Source organism: Macrosteles quadrilineatus, unplaced genomic scaffold, assembly GCF_028750875.1.
Source record: "Macrosteles quadrilineatus isolate MER2022 unplaced genomic scaffold, UCM_ALF_1.0 Scaffold_8__2_contigs__length_117827958, whole genome shotgun sequence".
Taxonomy (NCBI): domain Eukaryota; kingdom Metazoa; phylum Arthropoda; class Insecta; order Hemiptera; family Cicadellidae; genus Macrosteles; species Macrosteles quadrilineatus.
The window spans coordinates 28,685,092-28,700,024 of NW_026542601.1; the positions used below are offsets into that span (position 1 = coordinate 28,685,092).

At 34.5% G+C, this 14,933-nt stretch overlaps 2 protein-coding genes across 2 annotated transcripts in view; one reads left to right on the forward strand and one right to left on the reverse strand.

The window, feature by feature from the left end:
• Positions 1 to 4,224: 4,224 nt before the first annotated feature.
• On the forward strand, positions 4,225 to 5,908 carry LOC129000037 (DNA/RNA-binding protein KIN17-like). Its single transcript, XM_054426887.1, has one exon. The coding sequence runs from the start codon at positions 4,590 to 4,592 to the stop codon at positions 5,763 to 5,765; it is 1,176 nt and encodes a 391-aa protein (XP_054282862.1). The 5' UTR covers positions 4,225 to 4,589; the 3' UTR covers positions 5,766 to 5,908.
• Positions 5,909 to 9,097: 3,189 nt separating this feature from the next.
• The window catches only part of LOC129001315 (TBC1 domain family member 16-like), a 33,458-nt gene continuing 27,622 nt past the window's right edge, over positions 9,098 to 14,933 (reverse strand). Inside the window, exons 12-13 of the mRNA XM_054428569.1 lie at positions 14,188 to 14,238; positions 9,098 to 12,263 (exon numbers count right to left, since the gene is read on the reverse strand). Of these exons, the coding sequence (XP_054284544.1) occupies positions 14,232 to 14,238 (7 nt within the window). The 3' untranslated portion in view covers positions 9,098 to 12,263; positions 14,188 to 14,231. The remainder of the gene's footprint in view (positions 12,264 to 14,187; positions 14,239 to 14,933) is intronic.

A 14,933-nucleotide genomic window follows, 5' to 3' on the forward strand; every position in this document is an offset into this window, starting at 1 on the left:
GACGTCCCTACAAGCTCGCAGAGGTGCAAGCCCTTCTTCTTGAATTCGCATCACGTTTTTCTTTAAAACTTCTCTCCTTTTGTTAAGAGCGTCTAATACAGATTTAGCTAGATCATCAAATGCCACATCAATCTCAGTTAAACTTTCTTCAGCAGTCCCTATTACCTGTACGAGGGAAATCTTAAATTAGTAGGTGGGATTAAAAATTGGTGACCTAAGCTTTTGACTACCTATCTACCTTAAAAGTAGACTAAAAAAAGTGAAAACATTGTAATATAATCAGCTCCCGATTGGTAAACCTACAACTCATAACTTATTTTGCAAGAAAATTGTGTTTAAGCGAATCGAAATACTAGCTAACAGCCAAATTGGAAATCGTCTGTTCGTCTAGTCCTATGGTCTAGTCTTTGTCTGTCGTCTGTCAACTAACATCAGTCATGAGGTTATGTAAAATAACTTGTTATTTCGTTGTGTTTAACACACTATTTTGATGGCACAACAACTGCCTTCCACACATGCCTACCTAAATAAAATCATTCTGAAATAAGTTATTCAGTGCCGTGTTGTTTCTTAGATGTTTGTAGCACATGTAGGCCTACTTTGAATGTCTTGATTGACTTATTTTTATTCTCTTCTCTACAATTTTGTATTTTCATTTTCATTTCAGGTTCAGTATAACTTAGTTCTACAAGTAAAAGTTAGTCCGTTCCGTAATTCCGTAATGCGGCAAGCAGTAGCAGACTAGAATAGAAGGTAGATAAAGGAAATCAAAACGATAAATTACCTTAAGTTACCTTAGTTAATATTCGTCGCCTCGGAGACATTTTTGCACTGTAATTTCCAGGTCAAAAGTGAGTCTTATAAGTTACTTTAATTGGCTGCACTTTACTTGACGTCCTACACTCATTCGAATGAAAATATCGATCGATATATCGAATAATCGATTGCTTCATTCGATATATCGTTTGGTTAGTTAGGTAAGGTTAACCTAACCTAGGCCTACTTATAATTAACGTAATATATCAAGTATCTGGAGAGAACATTTCATAGGCTTACAAATAGGCCTAGGTTAGGTCAAAAAAACAAAGTACTGGTAGCCCTAAATAAAACAGCCGTAACTCCGTTAATATGTGAGAGTGAAGAAAATTTTTGCACCGTTATTTTCAGCTAAAAATCTAGTTTCTAGTGATATATAAATCTATATAGGTTCCCATGGTCACGTTCGTCACAATAAGTAGCCTACCAATAACAGGGTAGGCTCCAATGTTTTCTTACCTGTTGCTCTGCTCCAATTACAGAGTTTAAATTTCTGTCTAGCTTTGCAGAGTACTCAATTGCAGTATCCACCGTTTCCAAAAGCGTTTTTTTAGTTATATTTTCCATTTTTTATTTCACCTCTTGGTTAAATCCTGTTCACTTTAAAAACGCCCTACAATTCATAACCTATTTAGCTAGAACATAGATTTCGGTTTAGTGCCTAGGCCTACTTTAAATGAATGATCACTTTTGGATTTGGTCTAGTGCATAATGAGTCCAAATAACTTAACTATTTCTGAAGAAAGCAATACTTATTTCAATGAATCTCAGCAAGATGAGAAAAGTCCGAGTAATTACTCCACAATTGAAACTTTGCTAAAATAAAACCTCTCCGACTCCGACCCTCCCCCCTCATCAGACGTGACTCTATTCTATTGTATATTCTATAAGGTAAGGATTAGGGTAGGGATCAGGGCTAGGGAAGATTTTGTAAACAAATAATAGATAGAAAATAACACGAATCGAAAACAGACAGAAACTAACAGAACAACAGTACAGGCAACTGGAGAGAAGAAAAATCAAAATGAGCCTTTTTTTCTGCAACAGTTTAGTAGTCTAAGCACAGAATTTCAAATTAACTTGTTATGTTACTTCCTGCAACCATTGATTTAAGATCATTTTAGGTTCGAAGTGGAACGGCTGCCTTTTAGGGGTTGTGGAAGTGGACAGTATTGTTTGTTGTTGGAAATGCAAGTGCCTGTTACATTTACGTATTAAGGTTAGTAGATACAAGAATCTAGCTGAGTAGTTTTCACGGATTTCTTTAACTTGATCTTATTATAATAATTGCATAATTCAAGGTGAAATTTCGATACAGTAGTTCATGGTTGGTTTATTTGTGCACGGCCGTGGCACGGTGTACCGGTGTACCTCGTCGCGCGGACGAATACGCTCGTAGCTATGTTATGATATGTCCTACAACTACAACATTTATGTTCAAACCCACAAATAAACTAATGATAGACAAACCTCAAGTGAATAAAACTTTGGCCTGCAGGAGCCCATATTTTAGTAGCATCAAGATCTTCAACTCACTAACAAAGAACATAATTGAAGAGCAAAATACTAATAAATTTAAGAAGATGATAAAGGAATATACATGTGAAGCGGCCTACTTTAAAGTAAATGATCTGATAAATTAGGCCTATTATGTTTTTCCACTTCCAGGCGTTTTGACGACCACGTCGCAGAGGAGCGATGCTAGTGGGGCATAATCAAGTATTTTCGAAGTCATCCGGTTGTAGAAGGATTTGCTGGTTGCCTGGGGTGCGCCCGATTGTGATGTCGTTCATAGTGTGTAATGGTCACAAGGGGAGTCTCCTTCTGTGCACCCCAGAATGTCCTCAGAACCTCAGCTTTAGCGCTCAGTGTGTCGGCTGCGGAGTACGCTGCACCAGTATGGATCGCATCGTCACATGCAAAAAAGGTTGACATTATGCAGTCAATGACATGGCCCGGATTGTAACTGGGTGTTTGAAACCAACCCCAGTACACAAACTCTATCGAGGAATCGCCCCTCCACCAATCCGACGTGATGTCGCTGCCGACGCAGAAAGGACTAAGCAAGAGACAGACCCTCGTCACCCATTACACGGCCACCAACCTGCAGAGCGACGCCTTCGGTCCAGAAAGAGCTTTTTATCACGGACACGAGTACTGGTTGGATCACTCTCAAGCAATCGGGTGGCAAGGTGGGAGGCCACGTTGACTAACCCTCCCATACCAGCCAAGGAGGAACTGGCTCCTATAGTGGAGGCCTTCATTACATACGGCTAATTTTTGGAAAAGCGAAGTCTGATTTCCGGACACGGAAAGTAAGTACTGTATCAAGTATCAAGTAAATACTCTTGCGCTGCATTGAACAAATGCTTAAAATGGAGATGGTCTGGAAATGGGTAAATTAATTTCATAATGTCTGATACAAGACAGAAAACTTCGTGAGAGCACGTGTCGATGTGCCGAACTTTTCTAACAAATCTTTCAAACTAAAATGCCACCATTGTAGTTGTAGACCACTGACCTATAATAAATGATTGTAGGTATCAGTTTATCGATAAGGTTTCGTGCCACTTGCGGCAATTATTTTACAAAGTGCTGGTTGTCGAAGACACTATAATTTAACACTGTGAACTAATTTTATTACAACGTCAAAATGCAACTCAAATTTTGAAAAAAAAAACTGAGAAAAAGCTAGGCCACTTTACATTTACCTTTACCGGTTCCTCATCGTTGCCCATAGCCATAGCTGGATAGATTAATTGCGTTATGAAAAATTAAAACTTTAAAACCTAGACTATATACACGGCGGTGGATCATGATGTCCAAACTGAGTCAGGGGTTTGGGTTTGGTCACTCTTCTCTCCCCAACTAATCTGTGGAATATAGATATTCTGTATAACTCCTTATCCTCTGTTGTCAAAAAAATTTCAAACAGAACGCGTTCTTTTGAGCTTGGTTTGAATTATGTTGGATAATCACTTTTTCTTCTGATCTTTAGTTAATTCTAGCGTTATTGGCTTTGGGTGTGAAAACCAAACCCTCTTTTACCTAATTGCCCTTATAAGCAACTAAAAGAAAACACAAGGACATAAAATAAACCTTGTAAAATACATTTGGATTATGTTGAAATAAGTCAGATAGTTTTGTATTTAATTCAACACCAAATTGTAGAAAAGTAATTAATTTATCACATATGATGATGATGATTAATGACTAAAAATCAGTTTATGAAACTACAAGACATGTAATCAAGCCTGCCTTATTAACTGGTACTGAAGAATACAATAAAATGTTTTACTGAATTATACTTTCTACACAAAGAAAAAAACAAACGTCAGAACCAGAACAAAATCAAAATGTCAACAATGTCTGTCTTGTCTAATGTCACTACACTATGTCAGTAGTCAGTACAGTAACAGTATTTTCATTTTCAGTTGAGTAGTGACTAAGTGAGGTTAAGTTGTGTGATTTTATTTTAAACTTGTGAAACTGCATTATAAACTTGATTTCAAATACATAACAATTAATTTGTAACTTTATAGATTGAAGTGTTTGACAAAGTTTCAAAGGAATTAAGTCTTCTGAGATATGTAGCTGGGTAACTTATTTTCCTATTTCTGCCAAACAAGGATTAAGAGTTAGGACAAATAAATTTTCATGAAGACCATGAACTATCAAAGTGTAGCCTACAGTCGATTATTATATTCTGGTGAAAGTGCCAATTCTTGTTTATGACTTTGTAGGTGAGATATTTATTTTACTCATACATAAAAATGGGGAAGCACGAAGCAGGAACACCCAAATACATAGCCAATAAAATTAAAGCTAAGGGACTCCAAAAGCTCAGATGGTATTGTCAGATGTGTCAAAAACAATGCAGAGATGAAAACGGTTTTAAATGTCACACAACTTCAGAGTCTCATCAGCGTCAATTGTTGCTCTTTGCAGATAATGCAGACAAATACATTGATGAATTTTCAAAAGAATTTCAAGAGGGGTATTGTGAACTATTGAAACGCCAGTTTGGAACTAAACGTGTGAATGCAAATAGGGTCTACCAAGATTATATTGCTGATAGAAATCACCTTCACATGAATTCAACCCAGTGGGAAACATTGACAGACTTTGTCAAGTGGTTAGGACGAGAAGGATTTTGTGTTGTTGATGAAACTGAAAAAGGTTGGTTTGTGCAATACATTGACAGGGACCCAGAAACTATAGCACTGCAAGAAGCCATGGCCAAGAAGGAGAAAATGGAGAAGGATGACAGCGAGAAGATGATGGAGTTTTTAGAAAAACAAATTGAACGAGGAAGACAATTAGGAAATAAGGTAGAACATAAACCAACAGAACTTGTTCGGGATGAAAGTAGTGAGCCAATTACAATAAGTCTTCCTAAGTTTAAGAAGCCTGAAACAAAAGTGAACATTGTTCAGAAACCTCAAGCAAGCAACAAGAAAGATGATGATACTGCGAGTCTAAAGGCAGATTCTTTGAAAGGTCAAACTATGAAGAAGGAGAAGAAGAAACTAACAGCCCTTGATGAGATTATGAAAGAGGAAGAAGAAAGAAGGAAAAAGGCCCCTAAAAAAAACAATTGGTTAACAGAGGATATTGTTGTTAAGGTTGTTACTGATTCGCTCGGAGAGAAGTTTTATAAGAAGAAAGGAGTTGTTACTAAAGTAATTGATAAGTTTTGTGCTAAGGTACGAATGCTTGATTTTGATGTTAAACTAAAGCTGGACCAAGCCCACCTAGAAACAGTGATACCTGCAGTTGGTCGACGTGTGAAAATATTGAACGGTGCATACGCGGGTTTAGTTGCGGAATTGGTTGAAATAAACACTAAACATTATTGTGTGTCTGTTAAAATAATATCGGGACCACTGAGTGGTAAAGTTGTAAACAATGTTCTATATGAAGATATCAGCAAGCTGCATTCTTCGTAGTTTGGAATGTACCACGTTTGGTATTTTACATGTAATTCGATTTCTTTATATCTCTAAGGTTTTTTATGTGTTATTTTAATGAATGAAAGCTAAATTAGATTTAAATTTGAATCCCTAATAAATCTGTAAGTATTTTTGGGTAATTTGAGTTGTGGTCAATTGATTTACATACCTACTTGGTTGTCCATTAAACAAGAAGTTGATGTAAAGGTAGATCATTTGTGCTATTCTATATTACATAGTTTTATTTCCTACTCTTTGCATGTTTTGCTTAGCAGATGGATCGTGTATTTTTCAGAAGAGGGCCGTCACTATTTAAACTGTGGAAAAACCACAGTTTAGGCTAGGTTAATTTATAGCTTTATCATAATGTTATTGCATAAACGTATTGATCAGCGTCACCTAAATGTCTGATATAAAACAGGCCAATCCAGCAGAGTTCCGGCTACTAAAGGTAGCGGTGAGACAAGCTAATATTACGGTTGATAAGATATTGACAACTTATCCTGACTTTCAATATGCACTTAATTGCAGATAGAGTTTTCATTCATCTTTGACTCTCTTAATATGAAGTACTCATGTGAAAACAATTTAATCGTGTAGGGAATCTTTAAATACAGTAGCGGCAGCCCTCTTCTAAAAGAGACCCGATAAATTTCATACACTAATAATATCAACTAGGTACATCAAGAACGACCACAGGCCAAATTATTTACCCATTAAATATTGCAGTGCATCCTTGCCTTTGTGAGACAGGCAATCCGACTGATCCTCTTTTATAGCACACAGCCAAAAATGAAACATTAGGCCTACCTACTTGGTAATGATAATTAAATGGTTTGATTCATTCTGATACAACATATTTTTTCTAATTCGTACGCCAGTGGCATTTTGTTATAGAGAGAGAGAATACCTAAAACGTTTAAGAGAAAGTGGTCTAAATCCCTAAGTTTCTCTAATTAAGTAAGAGATTAACCCATACCTGCCTAAAGACGGGCGGCGCCTGTCCTAGACCAGGCCTGTGTTTCGTCAGGTTACGAAACACTAAAGATTTTCAGCGTCTGTCCTCACGCATAATGTATTATTATTATGCATTATTATTGACTTAGGGCCTACCTAATTTTTCCCATTTTTATTGTTAGTTGAAAAATTAATAATGTATAATCATGCTTAGAATATAATTTTACATTTATTTTAATACTCACAACATCATAACTTAGTAGGCCTACACATGCAATTTCGGTGCAAAAATTGTATTAGGCCTATTTTTGTCATTTTGCAGTTTAAAAAAATCAGCTATAAAATGAAGGATTTTATATAAACAAACCAAATAGGGACCTAAAGTTTTAACTATATATATAATACCCCCGCCGCAGCAAATCTGCAGACTAAGCGAATTTCCATTTGCCTGATTGGATTTACACTAAAATGCCTCCTGAAAAATATCACATTTATTCCCTATTTAAATAGAATTAGTTTAACGAGTACTTAGGTTTGCTGCAACAGGGAGGGTGAAGGGTGTTTTTTGTTGTAAAATGTTAGGTAATAGTTTAGCCTAGTAAGAAATGAATGTATTTTACATATTCTATCAAAATATGTTCATAAACAAGCAAACTACAACAGTTGACTTATTCCCCATAAGAATAACATAGAAATTTTAAATTTACAATTTTTTAGAATTTTCTCCGTAACCATTAGGCGCACAACAACGCTTCAATATACTAAATTATTTGTTTTTTAAGCTCTACAAAATGGAATTGGAAAGAAATTATGAAATTTTGTGTTTTTAGGGTCAAAAATGGGAAAAACCTATTTTTACCCCATAAAACCCCCCATAAACCCCCATTCCCATCATGATGTCCGATCATGATGGTTCGCGAACTCGTTCGAATAAATGTAGGTTTACATGTTTATACCAAATTTCATCAAAATCGGATCATTTTTGCTCGAGTTATCGTGCTAACGGACACATACATATATATGAATTTGAACGGATGGTGTTTTTGGCCTCTAGGGACCTCAAAACAAAAAAGTAAATCGGTCCCGGGTCCAGGTCTTACCATGAGTACTACGGTAATAGTTTATTCCCTATATGGGAAATTCGCTAAAATCCAATGTATGTTTGTTTGTTTGTCTATTAGTTTGTTTATCCTTTATGGACTCCGAAACCGCTCGACAGATTGTAATGAAACTTTCAGGCATTATTAAGCATTATTCAAGGATGGTTTGTGTGAAGTTTGGTGCAGATCCGTCAAAAGGGCTCCGCCCCAGTTGCTCTGGAGTTTCCCATGTTAACCTTATGAGTACCGGTACTCATATTTAAATGGAATTAAAGAATCTTAACAGCTGGTTCAACTAAACAATTTGATTCTGTGATGTTCAATAGCATTAAAAAGTTAATAGGTTTACCAACAGGGCGCAGCTCTACTGTATTATTTTTTAAATTTATGACAGCAGCTAATTTGCAACCAAAAGGTGAGTGAGCATAGCGAACAAACTTCAACCTGGAGGCGAGTTAGCGTAGCGAACGAGCAAAACTCCAGGCAAGTGAGCGCAGCGAACGAACTCCAACCTAAAGGTGAGTGAGCGTAGCGAACGAACTTCAACCAGGACGTGATTGAGTTACCGTATGCATCATCTTGAAAAAGAACGAGCATTTGACATAAAACCACATTAGGACAGGACAACGTCTGTCGGGCCAGCTAGTATGTAATAAATTGAAAACTGTTGACCAAGAAATAGATTTAAAAAATCAATAATTTTTGTAAGGTTTGGTTACAAAAAATATATGTTGTATATGTCTCTTTCATACAAATATTAAACTGCATATAATATATGCATTTTTATATACATATGTATTGAAAGTCACTATAAAATACTATATTTAAAATTAGTGGAAAAAGGAAATTTTATGTAGATCAATATAAACATGTTAGGCCTTCATGTTAGTGCTTCGTAAATTACATTTTACTGAGTTTTTTACTAAAACATTACACCCATTTTTACTCAATTTCAACTGTGTTGATTGCCAAATAACTCAGTCAGCAATGGGTTAAACCTGTCCCAACTACATCAAATTCCCAAACACTAGTAACAAAATTTATGTGGCATTTAGGTAAAATGCTTTATTCATGTTTTGTGAAAGAGGAAATCAGTATTTGGGATGGTAAAAATCTCACACCAAGCTAAAAAAAACACAACAAGTACCATTAGCTAAATGTTACTGAATGGATGTAGGGCTTAATACAAAATAAGTTGATTTAGTTTAACATGCTTTAATAGATCAAACATTAACATCATATAATAAAAACATTTAACTAAAACTTAAGTGCAATGAGTCATTACAATATACTATGGAGATCAAAATAAAGCAACAGAACAACATATTAACATAGTCATAAAGTAGCATTAGCAAATAGAATAGTGATAATAGCCAAGAAACATTAGGCCTACATTCAATGTTGTAAGCTCAATAGAATGCAATGAAATATAATTCAATCACACATTAGTAATTGGATTATAAATAACATTTAAAATCCATAGTAGAAAATTTATTCCATAGTAGCTATATTGATATTTTCTAACGTTCTAACAATATATTAAGTCTTAATCAGTTCTCTGAAAAACCTTGTATGAAAGCAATGTTTACGTCAACTGTTTAAGTTTGCTCTTCAGAGTAAGTATATCGCAAGGATTCCTCCAGGGTCTTGCATTTTTTTATACTTTATAAAAAAAATTAAATTTGGTACATCATATTGTTGAAATGAATAAATAAAATCAGCTGAGCCAAATACATCACGATGAAACCACCATTGAGATGAATAGATTATAACTGGAGTCACCACTTTGTTTAAAAAAGTGTACCACTCTTTTTGATGTTTTTTTTTCAGTTGTTCTTATTGTTATGTTGACCATATGATTGGTTGGTTGGATAGTTGTCAAATTTGATCCAATCAGATGGGGTTATACTTTGACAAGTCCAACCAACCGAGACAGTGTGACAGTTATAATCTATTCATCTCAATGGAAAAAACCTTATGATTCTCTGTCAGTTGTTATACTCTAACTATAAATACTTCCCATGTATCAAAATATTTAGGTCCAAGCCTCTGTTTTCCATAGTTCTACATGGTAAATTGGAATCAATCCTAAAATACAGCCGGAAAATATTAAAATACTTCTGAGTATTTTACAACTAGATACAGTACAATACATGATATTGAATGAATGCTTCATTGAATTGGAACTACCAGGTGTAAATAAGATATTTTCAAACTAAATTGCATTGGAAAATAGCATGCTAAAGAGTAAACTTAACAACTGACTAAAATATTTTCAGTTTCTCTCTAAAAGTATTAATAAACAACATTACAAATTTAAAAATATTTCAAGTTCCACAAAATTGGTCAAAGGAGAAATAAATATTGATTGATTGTAGAGGTAGCTGTATAAAGTTATAGCGTAATCGTGCTAATTGAGCGGAGCAAAGCTCTTTGGAATCGACTTCAATGCAAACTTTCTAACACATTTACTCAAGGATAAAGTATTTTTTGCGTTTTTGTTTTACAAGAAAATACCTAATTTGTATAACAGTGTCATATTACGGAAAATTTCAGAATGCATTCTCAAAAACTGCCTGATATTTGTAAAAAATGAAGACGAGCAATAAACCCCAAAACACACAAACAACTACTTCTGGCAATGTTTTGAGATAGTTGAATGTACAAAATTTAAAAAACAAACCTCATAAGGCATGGTGACAACTATTTGTGCAATTCTCTCAAAGCAGGCAAGTCTTCAAAAGGTTACATCTGCTAATTGTATGGATCAATGAAGGATTATTTCTGCCTGAATTCGAATTGCAAAATCTGGCCAAGAATGAGAAAATGTCAGTTGGTTTAGCTTCAAGGTCGGGTTCAACCAGAACTGTGGGTTCACCAGATGACATTAGCAAGCAAACACAGGAAAAATACCGATACAAAGGATTTGTATTTAATGTCCACATATACTAATGAAACTTCTTATAGATGTTGATAGTTCTGAGCAAAGCTTATAAGTTAAATTTTTATTTATTTATTGCTTTATAAAAAATCATAAAACGTCATCGCTCCGCTCAATTGGCTTTCACTGCTATGAAAGAAATCCCACTAATCCTAGTAAATATTAACATGTCCCTACTACAAAATCTTGAAAATTGTTATTTTAAAATTCACATAATCTCTACAGCTGAATAATGCACTTAAGTATATACGAACATCAAAACTTAACAAAATATGATAACAAAATGTAAAAGCATTTATTTACAAATATTGAATAACATACAGTACCAACATAATTTAACATTTTTTTATTGGATAGCATATTTTTTATTGGATTGGGTTTCTCTGTTACCGGTGAATCAATTGGTTGATTTTTGGGTAGAGCAACTAACGACTTACACATGATCTAACTTTTTAATTAATCCTTAACTAAAGTATCCATTTTACTTACAGTGACTGCCAACCAGTAGCAATGCAATAAAATTAACCCTCCAGTACACGTGCCGCGGACTCAGAGTCCACAAATTTGAAAAATCGTGTCGAAATAAGTGAATCCACGAGCAAATTACATGACCTGTCATCTACCTTCCCCCACTACCTTTCCAAGGACAATGGCGGTGTTTGACAGTCTTGGCGTCAGTTGGCCCTTAGCTACGAGTTTGTTAAGTTAAACACGTCATGTTTCAAGAGGATGAAGAACAGGCCAGCGATTGACTTCTTGGTTTTCAACATGATATTTTCAATTTAAAATATTTGTAATTATTTTGAAGTTTTTCTATATCTATTTACCTATATTTGGATTATTTGAAATGATGATGCTTGCTATTATGAACTTTATTAGGTATATAAAAGAGAGTTTCCACCAGTAAGGAGTAAGACGCGGACTGTCAGTCCGCACGCGTGTACTGGTGTTACTTTTAGCCGCGCAAGTACTGGAGGGTTAACAAAAAATGTAACGGTCAAATATATTTAGTATGCTACCAGAGGAGATTTGGCAAATAGCTTTTGGCAGCAACAAGAAAAAATTCAACACATTATTGTCTCTTCTGTGCTTTCTCCATTAAAAAAACATTTCCATGATCTATCTGTTTGTCCTAAATTGTAACATTACAATAAATAACGGTCAAACTGGTAAAACTTTCTGGATCACAACAATTAAAACCATGTATTATCACAGTTAACAATGAAACATTTTTAGCAATAAAACACAAAGATATGGTAACAGTGTTGATAAAAACTACACAGATCTGGAAGAACTATGTCAGAGAAACGTAAAACTGTTGGTAAGATAGTCTATTACTTCAGGTAACAAGTAAGCACATTTAATATTTCAGTAAAATCTTTGGCTAAATTCCTAAGGGGTTATAGGTACTACTAAAACTATAAAATATTAAACTAGGAAGATGAAAGTACAGTAGTGATGTTACGTTCAATGTGACTAGCTTTCAAACGGAATGATCTGAAAACAGAAATAAATATTAAAAAGGATTTGTTGAAAAACAATACAGCTAGGTATAAACCATAGACTAACCATTAACCAACACAAGTAGACTTCTCATCATATAGTAAAACCTGAAGCTTGTGTTTATGTGTAAGATTTGCTACAAATTTGTAAATTAATCCTAGCTCTTTAGACTTCAATTTTGGACTGAAAAAAAGTTCCATTGAATGTTTAATTAAATACCAATGAAATTTAAGATAAAAAGTCGTTACTACAGGGTGTCCACCAGGCCTACCAGAAAAATTCATGAGTAATTCCAGGTAGTTCAGGTCGTACTTTTCATACTAAACTTCCCAACGCGTTTTTGCGCCAACTCTCACAATGCTGTTTTAGCATTAACCCAGTTCGCTATTTTAGTTATAGTTATCGAAAAAAGCATTCTCAGTTAAAGAAACAAAATTTATGATTACTGTAATATTACCTGACACAAGTATGCAATTTTTATTTAATACTGATTAAATAATCAGAACATTACAAACTAATCCTTAAACCTACAATCACTAACATCTTAAAAATGTATCGAATCTCCGTACCGACACCTAAAAAATAGATTCTAATTACTGATGATTTTAATTTTACTGAATTTTCTGTAAGGGTTACTACACCAACCCCATTCTTTATGTACTTTCATATAGGCCTTATATGTGATTTTGGAGTTATTGGTTGTTTTTCAAGAAGCCTACAGAAATAATTAATGCAGATATTACGAATAATTCACATAGCCAATTTAAGTTTTAAACCCTTCTAAACACATTAAATAGCTTCCACGATAATGGTAAATGAAGATATTACAAAAAATACATATCAATAAAACTTTCTAAAAGTGTGTCATTTTGGAATTTTTCATTCGCAGCAAAATCATCAAAAAATCCCGCGGCCGTTTAGAGTTTAGATGTCATTGTCGTCTCCCGCGATCACGAAAACGTCATCGTCGTCATGCGCGATTGCAGAATATCACTAACATATCCTGCGGCTGTTTGAAGTTTGGTCATCATCATCATCTCCGGGCAACGGAAACGTCATCGTCGTCTCCCGCAGTCACGGAAACGTCATCGTGTCCCGCCGTCACGGAAACGTCGTCGTCGTCTCCCGCGGTCACAGAAACGTCATCGTCGTCTCCCGTAGTCACGGAAACGTAACCTTTATGCACGATCTTGGCAAAATCACTACAAATCCCGCAACCATTTGGAGTTTGGACATCATAAATCCTGTCCCGCGGCCATTGAAATTTCATCGTTGTCTCCTGCAGTCACGGAAACGTCATCTTTATGCGTGATCGCGGCAAATTAAAAATTCCTGGTAAAATACAACAATTATGCATAATGCCCGTTTTTCCCAGTCAGTGGACACCCTGTTACATTTACATTATAAGCCACCAAAAATTTGTGTCCGTTAATTCACTACACTACTTTTTTATCGCAATTCCGATATTTTTTAATAGTTAGCCTAGTCTATGAATATATCAGACCTAACTCAAACTTTCCCTATCAAACTTTCTGATTGTGAAGAAATTCTGGTAGTGAATAGACGGAATTGCAATTAAAAAGTAGTGGTAGTGAATTAACAAAAAAGCACCAAAATTTGTGTACCAGCACTGTGATAGTGTTTCTTAATATTTACAGACATTGTTCATAAATTAACCCCAGTGACTATTACAATATTTAAATTATTTAATAATTCAAATATTTGTTTCATATTTATGAACGGGTTAAGTGTAAGAAAGGACCATGTGGTCCTAACCTTGCCTGTGTAAATAAATAATATTTGTTTAATTTTCATTACAATGTACAATAAATTGTTGATATGCAGGGCACATGTTACTATAATGAGTAATGGCCATAACTTGTCTATTATTAAAACGTTTAAATCCAAAAGTACATACTTGGCTTGGAAGGCAAGGTAGTGTTGATATGTTGAGATCAGTCTTCATTCCCTGAAAGTAATCAAGTATTATTAGCTTTTTTTGTAAAAACTTCAATGTGTAATATAAAAAAGAACTAAAGGAATGGTAGTGACAGATTAATGTAATTAATAATGTCAGTTGCTGACTCTAATTATAATTGATAATCTAAATTAATAATATCAGTTGCTGACTCTAAATTGTCTATTTAGTACCACAATTAACCCTTTGAGGTTAAATTTTTTCATTTTTCGGCGAATATAGGTTGCCATTTGAGCAGTCGGGAAAATAGTATTCCGTGACCTACACTCGCCATTTGACCACAAAGATCTCCCTAGAGACTAAAAATTCTACTTAGACCCATAACGCACGCATTAAAAACGGATGTTTTTGCTGCAATATGACAAAAACAATCAAACATGCATGGTTGTAAACAATCAAACAAGGAATAAACATATATTAAAAGTTACTTTTGATTTTAACACACGTTTTCAGCTTAAGAGAAATCAATAATGTTTTGGCCCAGGTTGACAAAAAATTTATTTTGGTTAACAAATTATGATCGGAAAATACTTAAGTGTTGTTAAAAATACTTAAAAAAAGTAGTCTGAATTTATTTAATACATAGTTTAAATGCCTATTACCGATAACTTTAAATATTATTGAAATATCAGCCATTGTTTTAATAACTAAATCTCTGTCCCAGAACACCAACAGCTCTATTAGTT